This window comes from Bemisia tabaci, chromosome 3, assembly GCF_918797505.1.
Source record: "Bemisia tabaci chromosome 3, PGI_BMITA_v3".
In the NCBI taxonomy this organism is placed as follows: domain Eukaryota; kingdom Metazoa; phylum Arthropoda; class Insecta; order Hemiptera; family Aleyrodidae; genus Bemisia; species Bemisia tabaci.
In genome coordinates this window covers 2,087,371-2,105,897 of record NC_092795.1, presented here as the reverse complement: position 1 = coordinate 2,105,897, position 18,527 = coordinate 2,087,371, and the positions used below count along the sequence as shown (strand labels likewise).

At 36.3% G+C, this 18,527-nt stretch overlaps 1 protein-coding gene across 6 annotated transcripts in view; it reads right to left on the bottom strand.

The window, feature by feature from the left end:
• Pten (phosphatase and tensin-like protein) overlaps nt 1–18,427 on the bottom strand; it is a 36,321-nt gene extending 17,894 nt beyond the window's left edge. For 2 of the 6 annotated variants that reach the window (XM_019054437.2, XM_019054436.2), the window contains exons 1-10: nt 17,261–18,008; nt 13,748–13,937; nt 13,063–13,192; nt 12,007–12,181; nt 11,374–11,481; nt 10,225–10,369; nt 9,335–9,498; nt 6,867–6,970; nt 4,351–4,468; nt 920–1,064 (exon numbers count right to left, since the gene is read on the bottom strand). In XM_019054437.2, the coding sequence (XP_018909982.1) occupies nt 920–1,064; nt 4,351–4,468; nt 6,867–6,970; nt 9,335–9,498; nt 10,225–10,369; nt 11,374–11,481; nt 12,007–12,181; nt 13,063–13,192; nt 13,748–13,910 (1,252 nt within the window). In that variant the 5' untranslated portion in view covers nt 13,911–13,937; nt 17,261–18,008. The other 4 variants (XM_072297646.1, XM_019054433.2, XM_019054435.2 and 1 more) reach the window with 4 other exon arrangements.
• Between the last annotated feature and the right edge of the window lie 100 nt (nt 18,428–18,527).

Here is an 18,527-nt window from a genome sequence, read left to right as displayed (position 1 = left end):
ACTAAGAATCAAAGAATAAAAAGACGGCACATTCAAGAAGAGTAACAAGACTTGATTTCCCACAATTAGGACCATTTGGAAACTAGAGAGTCAAATCAAGTTAAGAGATTTTATCATCTTTCCACCAATTGAAATTTTCACAAATACTTGCCCCATTATTTAAATTATAAATGAGTCAGTACACAGAAAAAGGGACCATAGTCCACAAAAACTCTAAGTGGAACAATTGATTCCAGATTGCCAAAAATGCCAGGTACATCTGTTAGTAGCTTGCAGTTCAAAAATATAGTTTTGAGAGAGTCTAAAATCAAAGAATAAACAGTCAAAAAGTCTAGTTTGCCGTATTCAAGGTATTAAATAGGCAGTCCACAGAAAAAATGGATACAACTGCTCAAAGCTAATTTTTCAAGGCATTAAAGAGTGTCTTTTGTAGAAATCTCAAAAACTTATTTTTGGACTCGATTTGGGAAGTTGATTTTTGATACAACCCACAGTGAAACAAACCACTGGAAGAGGAAATGAAATTTTGATCTAAAACCGAGAATTTTTATGTTAGTTTCATCACATTTTCAAGGGTGTTTCTCACAGGAAAGATGAGAATATCTTACTAAGCCATGAATATTGGCCACTTTCAAACTTCTCCGTTTGTATCAACAAAGATATGAGCTTTCAAAGTTTCCACTTCATGTTTGACCTCTCCATTTGGCTCCTTTCACCAGTTAATCCTTTTTTGACAAGTTTTATTTGTAGCCTTGGTCAACCTTTGTTTTCTCTTATTTATCACTTAATTAGACACAAATCACTTTTAAAAATTTTGCGTCTGTGGACTAGGGTCTCTTTTTCGTAAACGGTCACAGATTATAAAACGAATCATGTATTAATTAGATGGAGAGTGATGACTGAAATTTAAGCTACTCACCAGATTCCCAACTTTCTTCGCTTTCTTCTGACTCCTCTGAACTGGAGGAGTCAAGACTTGAGTCTACTTCTGTTGATTCGTTGATACCTCTCTGAACTCTTGACCAGGGAGTGTCGCGCTCCACTTGTTGCAGAATTAAGCTTACCTGAAAAACACAGGTGTATCTTTAGTAGGGGTCGGATAAAATGAATCAACTGTTTGAAGAATATCTTAACTCTTCGAGAACCAGGCTAGATTTTGGGAGCGCAAGCTCTAGAATTGAAATTGGTTGTATGCAAAAAAATTCGGAGTGCACTTTGTTGTAAGGGACCTATAGTTGGATTGCATTTAGCAAGAAGGAACCAGCGCGATTACAGTGTTGTAAAAATGCTGCTCCTTCACAATTATCCTCAAAATCTCTGAGAATAGCAAAAAGTTTTTGATTCCCACCAAAAAATTGTTAATTTTAAAGGAAAATAATTGTGCAAATGATAAAACTGTGCATATGTTAAGTCTTTTTTAAAGAAAAGAAGTTGCACGATTTTGAAAACACTGTAATCGTGCTGATTCCTTTTTCCTGAATGCGATCCAGTTGTGGTTCAGACCTTCCTCTACAGATAGAGCTACAAATGTGAACACTTCCGAATGGACATTGTTGAATAATGGCAAATGCTGTGGGAAAAATATAATTGCTGATAGATGCTGCGGGAACAGTACAGTTTTGCTGGCAGATACTCCGTTGGTAGTAATGAATAGGTTAATGCAAAATTTGGGCCTTTCCTTAGCCATTGGGTAAAACTGACATTTTCGAGCCAAAAAAACGTAGGTACATTCTAACACTATAAAATTTATTTTCGGACTCAGTAAATTTCACTCACAAAATACAGGGCATTTTCTATTGAAAATTATTCTAATTATTTGACAGATTGCTAGCAAAAGCCAGTTAAATTCTGAACAAAAATTAGGAAATCACTCTTCGATGAAAAAAAATTGTTAATGAACATTTTAGAACCTTGGATTGAAGGAACAAACTTTCGTTTGAGAAAAGACAAAGCTTATTGATTATTCTAAAAACATGTTTGCCACTTGACAAATCGATGGCTAAATTCTGAAAACACATATCTCAAAAGGCAGCATTGCCTATTTTCACGCGTACTTTACTTTTGAAGAGACGAAGACTCATTGTTAATTTTTCCAAAATTGATTCTACTTTACCCTGCCTCAATTACCCTCAACAGACTTCAAGATACAATAAAATTCATTAGTTTTTCATTTAAAAAGAAAATAAGATCGAACGTTTTGAAATGCTGTATTTGAATTACACGTTTTCAGTACAAGGTCATTATAATGTTGAGAAAAAACAATGGACCTGGATTTTCAAGAACTCACTTGTCTTTGAATTAAGGAAGTATGAAGGTATGCAGTGCATTTTTAGATTTTTATACAGGGAAGGAGAATAATTTCTTCTCAAAATTTTCTCAAAAGGTTACGCGCAAAACGGGCTCGGGGCAGATACCTTTGGAACTTGCCCTATTTATTCACCAAAGAATGCCCAATCTTTTCACAAAGTATCAAGAATCAAGAGTCAAGAGTTTTCTTCAAAAATTTTGGGGAGACGCAGCGGGGGGTCAAAGTTAAAAATCAGCAAAATTTTCGCGAATTAATTACTCAAAAACCGAGAAGTTTTGAAAAACGCGGTTTAGACAAGCGTTTTCAGCGTGATGAGAGCTGTTGAAACATATGCTATGCTAAATGGTCTCTGTGGCGACCACTTTTTCTCTTCATCTTAACCTAATATATATGAAAAAGGAAGTCCTGCTTGTATGATTCTTCCAGTCATAATTTATCCTTAAAAAGGTATTATTAATAAAAATGTGTTGATTTATCAATAAAAATGTGTTGATTTATTAATAAAAATGTGTTGATTTATCTATAATATTGTTGACCTTTTTTCTGAGCTCAACAAGAGCTCTCAGAAAATGTATAACATTGTAGGGTTTTGTCAACTTCCGTTCGAGTTATCATCTCCGAAGCGCTAAAAACGACCCATTTTTTTTCACGTCCGGGCCGATTCCAAAAAAAGCCATTTTTTCATTTTGATGAAAAAATGATATGTTGTTCCAGTCTCTCTGTAGTCGCTCTAGCTCTATACCATATGCTGGGGAAATTCTTTGGTCGTCAGTTAAAAGAGCGGAGAAAAATTGGCTATTTTAAACTGCGCGTACGGCGTTATTCGGAAGGAGAACGTCCCTTCCCCCTCAGTTCTGCAAATCACACTTCTCCGCTGAACTTGCATTGTTGCCAGTGTCCTCTGATCAATTTTCCCCGTCTCTCCAAAATTTTTGGGGAGCTTGAAACTTTGAGAAAAGGTAGGGCATTGTTTGGTGCATGAATAAGGCAAGTCTCAAACATATCCGCCCTGCGCCCAACATACCCCGTTTTGCACGTACCCCTTTTGCTGAATCGGACTCATCTTGCACTTTCTTAAGAACAAATTTGTTCAACTGAATCACTTAAACACACAGTTTAAAGCATTTTCCCGGATCTATGGGGCATATTTCCTGGCTTCCAGACCCATTATCAAAGTACCTGACTTTTCACGGATGTTTTGGATTTTTATGACCAGCAGTCACCCTGTGATTTTGAAAATTGGCGGACAGATGTAAAAAATTGAATGAAGACAATAAAACAAGAGGAAAATATGCCGCATGATATGTGGTTGCCACAAAGAAACAAATAAAACAACGAACAAAATTTTCAGTTCTTTTGCCTCAATTTTCAGCATCATAGAATGAGCAGTAGGACTATTCGAAAGTATTAAAATTCTACAGATTTTAGTCATGTCATTGATTAAAGCTCAACACAGGGGGCAAAAAAATATCTTCATGAAATGGGCTACATGTTATGAAAACACGCAGGGTTGCGACTTCAAAACTATACAGGTCAGTGGCCCCCATTTTCTTTAAAGTTCATTTTCTGATAGTACAACTTTAGGGTTTCTGAACCTTCAGAAGCTCCTAGGAAATATTTCAAAGTTTTTTAACCGTGAATGGCAAAGAAACCCCATTTTGATGATGCCAAACCTGGGACTCATTTGGAATGATATTATTGGCAGGCTCTGATAAGGTGGCTAAATGAGGGAGACTGCATTAGCTGATTGGCAGCACTCAGCCTCAGACTTTGCTACGTTACATCAACTGGACTTATGGTTGGTTGGTTATTCATTAGCTTTTTCTCCCCTTCCAAGAAATTTTGCGTAAATTTAACTACATTAAGACCTTGCGAAAATTCCTTGCCACAGATCCTAATAAATGTGATATTAGTATTGAATACAAAGCCTTTTCTTTTCTGTAAAAAATTAGAGGTTGCATTTGTGGTAGTTACGATCAGAGCAAAATAGGACTAAACTTGTTGAACTTGTTAAAAAAAAAAATAAGCAAAGCAAAAGTTACCTTTAGATCTGGGCTGTACTTGCTATTTTGCTTGTCTTTATGTGCGACATCCAAGTCCCACTTATCTATTCTAAGAGTAAATAAGTTTGTATCACTATCCACCGGATGAGAATTATATCTGTGAACAAACAGACAAAATGATTACTTCTTAACACAGATGGCACACAGTAGGTTTTCAACACTTTTAATGCTGTCAACATACCACCCGCGAAATCTGTAGTTTAGCCGTTTTGGCAGAAATTTCGGGTCAAGACGCTGAAAAAGTCAAGTTGGGCTGTTTTTGTGGCTTGTAAATGCATATCCTATACATTTTTAGTCAATCAAGTGTCAGTAGATAGCTATTCGTGCATATTGCTTAAAATTGCCTAAATTTCAAAACAGGGGCCATACTAAGGCCTTCGGAATTTCGATTTTTTTAAAATACGCTTACACAGTGTCATGTAAGGTGTCAACTCCTATGTAATTTTGGTCGTAGATTTCAGATATGAAGTTTAAAAAGTCCCCCGGTCAAAGGGGGTACCCTAAATCCAAGATGGCAGCTAATTTTGAAAGACAAGAGGGTGAATTTTTAAAATGTTCTCGTGATAAGGCAAGTGAGGTATCATTTCTTATGTAATTTTGGTCATAGATTTCATTTATGAAGTCATAAAAGCCCTCCAGTCAAAGGGATTGCTCCGAATGCCAAGATGGCAGCCAAATTTGAAAGGCAGGAGGGTGAATTTTTTAGATGTTTGCGTGAAATCCATAGTAAAAGTGAATCAGCCTGACATCAGGCTTTGTTTCATAAATTACCCTGAGTCAGACTAATTCTGGCTGACATCAGTCTGACTCGGGGTAGTTTATGAAACATAGCCTGACGTCAGGCTGATTCACTTTTATTATGGATTTCACAAAACATTTCAAAAATTCACCCTCCTGCCTTTCAAATTTGGCTGCCATCTTGGCATTCGGAGCAATTCCTTTGACTGGAGGGCTTTTATGACTTCATAAATGAAATCTAGGACCAAAATTACAGAAGAAATGATACCTCACTTGCCTTATCACACGAACATTTTAAAAATTCACCCTCTTGTCTTTCAAAATTGGCTGCCATCTTGGATTTGGGGTACCCCTTTTGACCGGGGGACTTTTTAAACTTCATATCTGAAATCTACGACCAAAATACATAGGAGTTGATATCTTACATGACACTGTATGCGTATTTTAAAAATCGAAATCCCGGAGGCCTTATTATGGCCCCCATTTCGAAATTTAGGCAATTTTAAGCAATATGCACGAATAGCTATTTACTGACGCTTGATTGACTAAAAATGTATAGGATATGCATTTACAAGCCACAAAAACAGCCTAACTTGACTTTTTCAGTGTCTTAACCCGAAATTCCTGCCAAAAAAGCGAAAAATCGCATTTTCTCAAAAACGGCTAAACTACAGATTTCGCAGTTTGTTGTTCCTCAATCAGTAGGCCTTCTAGTTGACATTTCCACAAAAAAATCGAGGGTGGTATGTTGACCGCATTAAAAGTGTTAAAAACGTACTGTGGGCATTTTTACAGTGAACCATTCATAAGTGACTGATCCTGGGAAAAAAGATCATGGTCTACGGAGGCAAATGTTTTAGGAGAAATTTTACTCACTTTTGAACTAGAATCCTTTTACACTCAGAGTTGCACAATCTCAGATCCTGAATAACATTGATTGGCAAGAAGATTACACAGTTGTTCGTCATCTTTGGAGAATTTATTCCCATATTTCTTTCCTACATTCTCTGTCGTGCCTTCAGTTCCCTAGTCTATTCCAGTTTACAAACGTTGCAACTGGTGAAATGGTAATTTTTTTGCCTGTTTGTGAAATCCATAAAGCCTCAAAAGTCTATCAAAAAAGGATTTCGCATTGCGCTACTCTGAGTATAAAGAGACTCTACTTTGAATAAAAAATTAGAATGTGAGTGGGGAAAATATCTTGGGGAATAAGTTGAAAATCGTTTTGTCCATTTTTGGTCTTGTGAGAGCACACAATTGCAATACAATCTTAAAGGTTTAAGCTACGCCTATGCTGCTGTGTTGAGAAAAAAAAGTGTCTTGTGAACTTTCAGGGTTTCCCAAGTCATTTCCCCCTTGTCTCCCCAAATAAAACATAAATCTTCTGAAAAATTTTTTACTTATGAGATCGGCGTAGACAGTGTGGTAAGCATCATGCTGAACAAAGCTCCAAGGTTTAAGAAAGTTTTTCAAAACCAAAATTAAGGGATGTAAGAGAAAGGATGTATGCAATAGTCTCTCAAGGACTTCCAAAAAAAAATGTTGAATACCTTCAAGGTTAGGCAATAAAATGTTAGTGTCCCATGTCCCATAGAAGAACTATTAAGATGGAAAAATAAGATAACTAGAAAGTATATTTCACTGGTGTTAGAAACCGCCATAACTGCAAGAAACAAAATCGACCGATGCATATCTATTGCATGACTTAATACAGATGAAAAAATTTTAACAGAAAAGATTAAAATCAATGGTCTTACCTCGGATGAGTACTATCAAAATGGTTTTTACCATTAGCTATTTCAGGTACATGAAGTCTTTCACGAATAAAAAAGGTATTGAACCAAAAATGAAACATCTTTTCCTGCATCAAAGAGAAAAAAATCAAACTTAGTACATATGAAGAAACCAACCATCAATTTTTTTTTTGTTAGTTTATTCCTAGGAGAAAAATGAGAATTTCATTTCTGGAGGATCTTCTGGAGCTTAGACCTGTGAAATATATGGGTAACTTCTCTCAAATCCCAAAAACAAGTAATAAGTATCGTTTTCAAAACTTGCTTCAGAATTTAGGTTGGAGATTGAAATAAATTTCTACTTGCATTTCTTACAAATGATTTTCTTGTGATTGGTAGATGGTGTCAACGATCATGGTGTCAACAATCAGTTTTTTTAAATTTTTGTTGACACAACAATCATCCAAAAATAAAAATTCTGACTCCTATGAAAGACGATCACAGTGCTAACGAATCTTAAAACTTCCCTCTATAACATTTTTCGGATTTCAAGTCTTGTTTTTCTTAAGCTATTTACTCAAACCAAACCTAACCTAACCCAATCCAACTTAACCTGCCCCAACTACCCTTGCAATACCTCACCCACTTTCACTGAACTCAATTTTCCCGGACCTTACCCTACCTATTCTAGCACTACATGTCCTAACCTAAGCTAACCTAGTCTAACTATACGTGACCTAAACCTCCCTTGTAGACTTAGTTTTTTAATTTTACCAGGGACCAGTTCTATAGGACCCTGGACTCCTGTAAGAGCCAATGTAAAAATTCGTAAGCAGTTACTAGTGCAGCTATCTCGCGTGAGACCCTCGCAACTCACTGCTATTATCAGTTGTTGGACTTCACTAAAATCCGTAGGATCACGTACTTATATCTGCAAAAAATCGAATTTCTCACCCCATCTGTTGTTGCAGCAGGCCCTTCCTGGTCGAAAGGGGTCGAAAAACCCCAAAAAATACTTATTTTTCAAGAATTCAGCCGCCTTATGTGTTATTTTTCTATCATTGACTTAACCTCACTTTAGGAGCGGGCGATGGATGAGTCGAGGTTCGGGAGGAAGGATCCTCTGAGTTTATTAGGGTCCTACGCAAGAATGCGCTGCAATACCCGCTCACAACAGAACGGCGTCCTATAGAACTCGTCCCTGATTTTACTAGTAAGGAAGATATTTGTCTGTTTGTTGACACCATGCTCACGGCCCATTTTTCTGTTTTACTGCCTTAGTACGACGACAACAATTGTTGACTCCAAGATCAGATTTAGGTTTGTTGACACCATGATCAACGTTACTGACACGGTAACTACTTTCAAACAAAATGCCTAACTTTTACTAAAAGAAAGGGGCCTGTGAAAATCAAATTTTCAAAATTCTCTTTCTATCTTTCCGTTCCATTCTGCGGTTGATAGTCGCCCTCGAACATGTCATTCATAAATGTCTGAAAAATTTCTTCTTGCACATTCTTGTCACTTATTCCCCATGCATGCTTTTCAAACACTTTCTGAGGTGCAGTCAAACATTTGGCAATATTTTTACTTTTATGGAAGTTTTTGGATCCACCCTGAGGCTTTTCCCTGATTGACTTGCTGAGCAAACTCGTGCCAACTATTTTTTGAGGCTTACACTATAAGCCTGTTCTAAATTATCACTGAATTTCATCATTAAAGTGGGTAAGGTTTCATTTCAGTTGAAAAGTACAGCAAGCTAACAGCAATCTCCAAGGGTATGGCAGCTTTGTCTCCCTTTGGAAATCTTTGCAGCGTTCCTTACTCATAACCTTCTCAGCGGAGACAGCGCCTCACAAATTAAGGCTTACTCCTACTTTACTTTTATTTTTTCATTATTTATTGGAGAAAAATACATTTATAGTACTAAACTTTTGACGGGGCAAATGAAAATCATTATGATAAAGAAGAAGTAGTTAAATCGGACATTGTCTCGAGTGAAGTTTTCTGTAAATTTTGTGTCAAATTTTGAAAAATAATTCAGGAAAATATTGATTTCAAAAGTTTGAGGAGAAAAATTAATTTGTAATGAAATATTGGTGGTGAAACTTCTAAACCACATATCTCAGTATGTGACATTGCAGACTCCCTGCTGTACTTTAATTTTTTATTGGAGGACTCCACAACGGCAATTCTTCAAAACTCCCGTGATTTTTTTTTCTCCAAGCAAAGAAAATTCTGTGATAACTTCAAGGAATGATGTTGATTTGTTCTTCTTCAAAAAAATAAATTGAGAGCACAGATTGTAGAACACCGCAAACGAGAAACGTGGTTTGGAAGTTTCACCTTCGATATTTAAGGTTCGACAGCCAACTTTCCTGACATTTCACAGGTCTGTAAAATTACTTTATTGTTCTACATTTTTCCTAACTTTTCACAAACCTGTCATCTTGTATTAGTGGAGCGATTTTGTTATTTATGGTTTTTCTCACCTTGAGCATCATTTTTGGCTTGTGGGAAAATTCCACTTTCACATCGCCCTCTAGGGGAATACATTGGTCCATAGTGATATGGATGAAGGGTGAGCCTTTCTTAACTTCTATAGACTCAGACGAATGCAATCTAGTATTGGAATTGGAGATCTGAAACTGCAAGCCTGAAAGAAAGAAGAAATGAATTTTCATAGCTTGGACGAGAAGACTTTGGCACTCAAAAGTACAGAAATGTACATAATGAAGGGTTCTATACAACTGTCTATGCTTGCAGCCAGACGCTGATGAAGCCGAAGGGCTTGATGAAACAATCCAGGGACAAAATGGAGAAATTATCGTCGGTTTGAACGACAGAAAGAGGCTTAACATCATAAGAAATGAAGATGTTCAAAAGTAGAGGAAGTTAGTTGCTGAGGACTCAAAAAGTTCAGACAATTCTTCATGAAACACTTAGTGTACAATTTGGCAACAGAAGAGGTAAAATTAAAACCAAGGTTATAAATTTAAGATATTAAAAGCCATGGATCTTAGGTCAAAAGGCAAAAATGGTTTTTGAAATGCAGGGGAAAAATGTATTCAATAAATGAGTTGAGTTTTGAAGGTGCTAACAAGATGAGTGTATCTCATTCAAAGTGAATTCAAATACATTCTAGGATTGAAAAGCACCTACAGAGCCCTCTTGGAGCCACTCCCTTCTGGTCATTACTGAAAATGGGTACGTTAAATTTGATAAAGGGACATGGATCCAATCGACTAATGATAAAACGGTTCCAACGCTTGGCATGGAAAAAACTCGCCATAAATAATTATGGACAGAATAATTTTAGTGTTTAGACCTTCCTACCTCAAAGTATTCAAAGAATTTTGGTAAGGAAAGGAAAAATACTTACACCCGTGGGCATTGCTAAAAATGGTGGGTAGGGGTTGAATGATAATCTCACGAATAAACATTGTGACAGGTTTATATGTGAGTCCTTCGTTCACTAATGAGGCAAAGTAGCCAACATACCTCCTCTGACTTGGGATCGTGACTCCCTGTTGAGACAAGAAAAGAAAAATCATTTAGATGACTGCAAAAAATGTTACATCAAAGGAATTTTTTAGTCCTGCGACAGAGTAAGAAAGTGAAAGATTGATTAACGATTTTCCATCAAAAGATGTAGTAATCAGGATGATTAAAGGTTACTGGCCGGAATGTCATAATTCAGAGCAATTTTGAGTGGCGTGACAAACAGACTTCATAACGTCATATAGGTGATACAAGTATCCCAGGAGTTACAACATGACTTTTTCTTCTTTTTCTTAGTATCTAAAGTGTCCTTAGAAGCCTGTCACCAATGAAAATTCAACCCATGAACATAGAGTCGGTAGCAAACTGCTTTAACCATCACTGGAGATGACCTCGTAATGTAAACCTAGCTATGTAACTAAGATTTCCTCAAGTTTCCTTGTACTCAGAGTAACACAATCTCGGGTCATGAATATCACAAACAGACAGGAGGATTATTCTGCCAAGCTAAGCAAGAACGCCTTAAATCCATCAAGATTTTTTTGCGTGTTTACTTCACACTTTATAAAATAAAAACTGTTTTACCCATGCACTTCAAATTTTCAGGTTAAGTTCTTGATAATATTTGCGAAAGAATTCTGTACAACATTGTTCTAAGGTACACATGTTCTTCTGCTATGATACATTGTTTCCAAAAAATGTAAAATGGCGTTTATGGCGTTTTTGCATTGCACGGCAGTATTGTAGATAGTAGTAGTAACAATTTTCGTAACTTTTGATCCATTCAATCCCAGATTCCTTTCCTACATTTCCTCTCTCGTTTTGATTGTTCCCTGTCATTCCTTTAGTTTCCTTGTCCATTCCAGTTTTGCAACTGGTGAAATAGTAGTTTTCTTGCCCTTACTTGAAATCCATGAGGCCTAAGAGCAAAAGCCGGTCAGAAATGGATTTTACATTGCACTTCTTGGCATAAAAGGGCTCAAAGGTTTCCTTTTGGAAAAACTCTAAAATAGTACAAAAACTTAATTACTTTAGTGTCAGTAGTCCTCTTCTGTCCATAGAAACTTAGTGCTTCCTGAGCAGTTTTGAACTGCTGACAGTACAACATATAACAGCATACCATTACACCTGTTCTACCCTGTAAATAAAAAAGAACGTACGAATGAGTTAGTAATTTTCTTTTAAAAGAGAGGAGCATGTGTTTCATGACAGCAGCTATGATAAATGCTTGTCATAAAAATAAATGAAAAATCCACTTATCATATTTAACTTATAATATCCCTGCTGAGGCGAGACATTTCCAAAACAACATTCCTTTGGACCACTTACATGGAGCATTGCACTTTCAAGCCAAAAGATTAAACCTATTTTAGGTGTGGCTCGAAACTTTAGACCCATTCAAGTTTCCACTCAAAATTTGAGCAAGCATATCCCAAACAGTATGACTGACTTTGAATGAAAGTTCCGTGGATTATATTGAGCCCTCTATGAAATTTTATAATTTAAAACTGAAATTATACTAGAGAAAAAAGTTGAGACAAATATAGTTATAACGGTATCTATGCAAGGAAATGAGAAGGATAAAAATATTTGAGACAGAATCTGGTCTAATTTGACATGTTATCACCTTGAGAGAACTGAATAAACATATAAAAATACTAACCTTTCCTGCTTTACAATGGACGGCGGCTACATTACTTTCGTGAGCAGACAGCCAGCTGTGAACATCTTCACAAAATGGTTGGATAGTTTCCATTTTGGGAGGATTATGGTCGTCAAAAGGATAGGTGGCTACCCTAGACTGAAACTTATTAATATCATAGGATCTCTCTGAACACCTGAGAAAATAGACACACTCATCATTATTCATATTGAATTTTAAAAAAAAGAAAAGAAAAAAAAGGGGCTTCACAATACAATACACTGGCCCTATGGGCTTCACTGTCCTAAGAGTTAGAGGCTCTTCTTAGAGAAAAGTTTGGCTCAGAAAAACATGAGCTGACCGCATGCTTCAAGTTTCTCATGAACCAATGTTTCATGCATGTTCAAAATGAGGAAAATTTTTTGTAGTGTATTCCAGAGTTTTTGGGGATTTTTTACAAAATATTACGGTAGTGAGATTGAACGACTTTCATGATTTTCGGACCGATGAGAACAAGTAGACTGTTTGATTTTTCCATGACTCGGGCACCAAAAACTAATAACTTATGGAAATCATGATTGATATATTAATTTCAAAATTTTGATAATATTTAGATTTATACATTTCAAGTTTTCCAACTTTCCCACCTCCGACTGTTCTTAAACTTTCCCGATCATCCTGCAAGACTCAATGTTGATATGTAGTTCCTCTAAAAAATAAAATAAGTGGGGAAATTTGGAAAGTTTGCGATGAACATACGCCATTTTGAAGGTTAGCCACGGGATTTCAAGTATAAAGATACATCATAATTATGTTGACTGCTACACTGGCTTGCGAGGACCAGCTTTAATAAAAATTAGCTAGATGAAAATTTCTCTATTCTCGTAACAAGCTTTCTGTATGCTCCTGGATGAGGTGGAGGTTATTTGCATAGTCCTGAAGAGTGCATTACTCTTGCTGTAGTCTGGACATCACCTTTTCGTGCATTCTTGGGAATGCCCAGTTGCTGTAATGTACCCTTTAATTTGTTGCAGTTAACATGTTAATTAAAAAAAGAGATGAGTAACTGACACTTACAGATTGTAAATTTTGTAGTGGTCTCTATGTTTTTCTTCTAGAAACTTGACAACTTCATCGATGTGATTTCGATAAAATCCTTCTATTTTAGCGGCTGGATAACCCATCGCTATTAGATTACTCGTTATGTCTGGAGACGGAGAGTTGAGGAAAATTTCACATTTTCAAAGACACAACAGGTCAGATATTAGGCAAAGAAACATAGAATAATAAAAAGTAGATGTGAAAAATAACTGTCATTTCAACTCCAGGTTGACAAGACCCTGCTCATCAAGTCAACTTGATTGAGTAAAAAAAGCTATGTTTTACTGGAGACGTCTAATAGTGGAAAAAGGTTTGCCAAGTCTAAGATGAAATCTTTAAAAAGAAAGTATGAGCCTCGTGAACTTGGGAGCATTTTCAAGATTAATATGGTATGCAACATTGCAGATTTCCTGACATACTTCATTTTCTCTATGGAAAACTGGCCAACAAATTTTCTAGAAAATTTCCCTGATTTTTCTTCTTGGTTAGCAAAATATTCTGAAAAAATTCAAGCTATAATGTTGGCTTTCCTCTCTCTGAAAAAATAAAATAGGGGCAGAAATTTTGAAACACTACGATGGAGATAGGAGGTTTCGCACTTTTGTCATTAATATCTACTACCTCCAGACAATGCAAAGTTCTGTAGAGTACAAAAGGATACAAGTTAAATCAAGATTAAAACCATCTTCCGTGTATCTTTTTTTCTTTTTACTGACGAGTCCTTTTATGGAGTTAGCAACTCTCATATTTGAGATAGTATTGGCCATCTTCAGTACCGGATCAACATTCGGCGCCAGTTTTTTGGTAGAACTGCTCTGGCGCATTAATTCTAGTATTAGGAGTTCATTCTTCTGAAACAAAAACAAAACATTCTGAATGAGTAACTGGCAAAACTGCTTTTACAAGATTCTTGAGAGTAGAAATCACACATTCTAAGCAAATTTCAGCAAGCGTATTTGGTCAGGCTTTTAAACTTACTGCCAATCTCCATTACAACAAAACGAAAAACTCTCTGGGCAACAACTTGCCTACAATATTTGGTTCTCACGCTGGCAGCAATGACAACCACATCTACAATTCTTGACCCACCTCCTGCAGTGGGTTGAAAAGTGGATGGATCCAGATGTTGGCCAAAATTCATCAAGCAACTTACTTTGGTTCTTGACTTCAGCGAAGGATTTTTCTCCTTTGCTTTACAACCCTGCTGATCTGGTTGAAAGAGTCAACCAAATTCACTCGCGGAAATTTGCTTTTTGTTTTTTTGCAAATGCAGCTGGCCGAGAATTACAACATATTGTACAGGTATTTGAGCACTAATATCCATAAAAATGTTTTAAAGTGATGTCTGGCTTATGACTAGTAAGATTCTGTGCTTGGTGAACAATTTTCTTGAATTTTCGTGATTTAAGATACAAAAATTCTCTGATTTTCTCTTGTCTTTTGAAGGATGTTAGAATAAAAATTTCCTTCTTCAGTGTAGTTTTTACTCTCCATGATAACTTCCTACAAAAACTAAGCTCTGCTGATTGAGCGCAAGGGTTAAATCAAAATAATTTGGGTACATTAACTGAACAAGAGAGTAAAGATTTCATTGCAGAATTCCCCTGACTTCTCCCTGATTCTTCGTGGTTCAAAGTAATTTATTGAATTTTCCATGTTTTCCCTGATTTCATCCTGCTGTCAGCCCTCAGTTTCAAATTGTAAAAAAATGTGGTTAGTCAGAATTTGAAAGTGCATGGTGACAAATATTGATTCTCTTTAACTCTAGATTCAGTTGCCCACAGTCGTTCCAGTAGTCACCTTACAATGCTCATCCTGTTCCCAAGATCAATCATTTCATTGATACAGAGTGATCCAAAAGTCCCTTAACATCCCTTTAACCCCTGGGATTCTTGCTACTTTTCCAGATGATCCCCTTAAAATTTGGGGAGGGCCCCAAAAGTAGTTTCCTTTGATCTTGGAACATTCAAAAAATTTCTAGTCTCAATCTCACTTTATTCAAAAGTTACAGGATTAATGCCTGGTCCTGCCCTAAAGCAATAGCCTTTTAAAACATTTTTCAAAAACTCTTGGACAAATCTCTTAAAATCTTTGTATTAGGAAACTCTTTTGGCTACTTTTTTAAGTAAAATTTAAGGGAAAGTCTTAAAAAAACCTCTTAAAATATCAAGTTTTTCAACATTTTTTTTCAAATATCTTCAGTGCTGAAAAACTACAGTTGACATTTTAAGAGCTTTTTTAACACTTCCTTATTTGAATTTCATTTGAAAAAAAAAAAAAAAAAAAAAATAGCCAAAAAGGGTTTCCTAATACGAATATGTTAATAGTTTTTTGGAGAGTTATCTTTTTGAAATTTAAGAGTTTCTTAAAAGTTGTTTTAACAGTTTTTGCTACTAGGGCAATGATGCAGGACTATTGGACCACCAAGTATAACAGGTCATTCAGCTTTTTTACTGAACCTTTCTACAGGGCAGCTGTATGACCTTAATATCCTGATGAGCAGATTAATTGTGCGACCAGGGTGACTCCAGTGCTGACATTTTTTCGATGGCTAGAGCAGGATTGCCTGGTGTTAGTACTCTTTGTCCTACAGTAGTCAGAGATTAGATATATCACAGATCTTGAACACCAAGTTGATGGCTTAAGTGCAAAACGACATATCTCCATTGTGATGTTTAAAAATTTCTGCTCCTATTGAATTTTTTCAAAAAGAAAAGAGCCATCTTCATACCTTGAAACTTACGCAGAATTTTCTGCAAACAGAGAAAAAAATCAAGGAAATTTACACAAATTTACAATGACAATTTTCCAAAGAGGGATTAAAATATGGCAAGAGGTCTCCAACACAGCAAACGGAGATATGTGGTTACGCACTTTGACCATTGATGTGCATTGCACAAGGCACAGAGAGTCATAGCAGAAATAGAGGAGCTACTTTTATGTCTTGACTGGCTCCTTGCATTGTGTACCCTGAGTTTTGGTCACTGTTTACAATTCAGAAACAGTGAATATGACACATGTAAGGTGGATAAATTAAACATATAAAGTATGTTATTTGTACTTATAAACATGAGAATACAATGAGAACTAATTTTAGTCCATGTAAACAAGTACAAAGGAAGAATCCTTTAATTTGAAAGGGCTGAATGGAAATGATTCCAAAGCAAAATAAAAATATCCAGCAAGTGGCTAGGAGCCTGAGTATGAATGAAGGCAATGCACTAATAATATCTTCATTGCTTGGTATTTTACTTAAAAAATGAAAAGACTAGAGCTTCCGAAAAGAAAAATCCTTCGTAGAATATATACTATAAGTAGGTAAACAAGGGAGAAAATGTTTGTACCTTCTGTTATGAAAGCTGAAGGTTTATAAATGAAGAAGAATAAAACTCAACAGTGCTGGAAGAGTTGAACGTAATGTATGCATCTGACTAATCATGGAGCGACGAAGACGTGTGATTAAAGACAGGAGATACTAGGGAGAATATGGCTCTGAATAAGAACAAGACCAAGTCCAATTCTAACAGGTCAGCCTGCAGCCTGTATGACATTGAGTTGGCTACTCCCATTAGAAATGCAATTATTTAAACTTTGCAATGCCAAGTAGAGTCTCAAATCTCACCAATAGGAATGACTAATCCTTATGGATTGGTCTTAAACAAAACCTAACTTATAAAATAAAAAAAAGACGCTCAGTGGGCAAGCATGCAAGATAGAAATATAGGTTATGTCCTGTAAGATGAACTTCACGTAAAATGATGAAAAGTTGCATTTGACATCTGTGCAAACAGAAGCAACTCTTGGGGAGAATCAGGAGAGGACGATAAAAAGTACTACATAAAATTAGATTGAAAAAATACGACAGCTGAATTGTGAAATGATGCAGGATACAGGCTCACCGACTTAGAATTAGAATAAAAGTTGGCAGCACAAAATCATTTGTGACTAGCAAGCCATGATACTATTTGCAAGCTGAAGTACGTACTCAAAGTAAATTCTGCAGCACACTTCTATGTATTTACTTTTTGTATGGCATATTAATTATCGGTAATCCACTGTAGCAAGGAAATAAAGGGAATCCGTCTATTTCCTACTTAGAATCTTCCTCTGAATGGATTAAAGGGAGGAGACTGGGTAAGGAAAATAAACTTAAAGGCAGTTGTTAAAGTCTTACCAGGTGCACATATGGGTTGTGTTAGGTCACTGGCATTTGCGTCCGGGTGAGTACAGGATTCACTTTGACCCAAGCTAGCAGATCTTATTCTCATAACCCATGGTACTAAAACCATGGAATTCTAAGAGCACAGCTAAATTCCGACTATAGAAAGTGAAAAAATGTCAAATTAGAAAACTTGAAAGAGTTTCTAAGAGGTGAACGGTCACTCGCGGTATCAAAAAATTATTGACCCAGCGCTGGTCTTGACATCATACTTGTCATGGATAAGAGGAGCCAAGTGACGAATTTACTTATAAGTGGAAGTTACTACTAAATGAGAACGTGAAACAACTGCTCAAGTTTAGTTGTGATGTTTTACAGAAGAAAATTCACTTGGGGTATAAGAGAAGCTATAGGGACGGTCAAGACGAAGCTGTTGAGGGATTTACAGAGGAGACAAGTCCGGGATAAAGAAGACCTGGAAAAGGATTTGCAGTCAATTGCTTCAATTAGGTCATTACGAATAGATACATATTTCTTGCATCCCTATTAAAATCGCTGATACCGAACTTCCTACATTAGTACATCACATGGACTTTGGTTAGATAGAGAATGAGAAGAGTTTGCTGAGCTCTTGGACAAGGAATTCAACACGAACACGGCACTACTGAACTGAGGTCATGGTAGACTGAAGAGGTACTTCAAAATTTAGAATAACTAAGATACGTAGTACAATGAAAAATTCACTTTCGTACAAGCACCATCAACTAACCTGAGTGAACAAAAGAAAAAAGAAAGGTGAAATGTAATGGCGTCTCTAGTCCAAGGTGAATCTGATGTAGATGCGAATCCCACCCTTCGGAAATCTTTAGGATGCAGGTTGCAAGGACCGATTTGCAATACGGGCTCGAAACACTGTTCATATGTCTGAGATCAATTTTTATCCTAATTTTTTGAACGGAATTATTCTATGACACGGAAAATAGGAGACCAGAAAAATGAAACTTTCGCTAGCTGCAGACTCGCCAATTAACTTTAAAACTTTCTGATGTCTTCTTCTGTCTAAAACTCGTAAAAATTATTTAGGCTAGGTTAATAGGATTCTGATTCTAGAGGCAAAATTAATCAATCGCAATTCTCATAATTTATATCGGCTTCGTGAAGTCTTACTTGCGAATGTAGAAAAAGCTCTTCAAATGAAGAAAATGTGATCTCAGGATTTACAGGGGCTGAAAATTGCTGAAACAATTGCATCCACTGTGTTGCCATTTAGTGCTGCATAAAC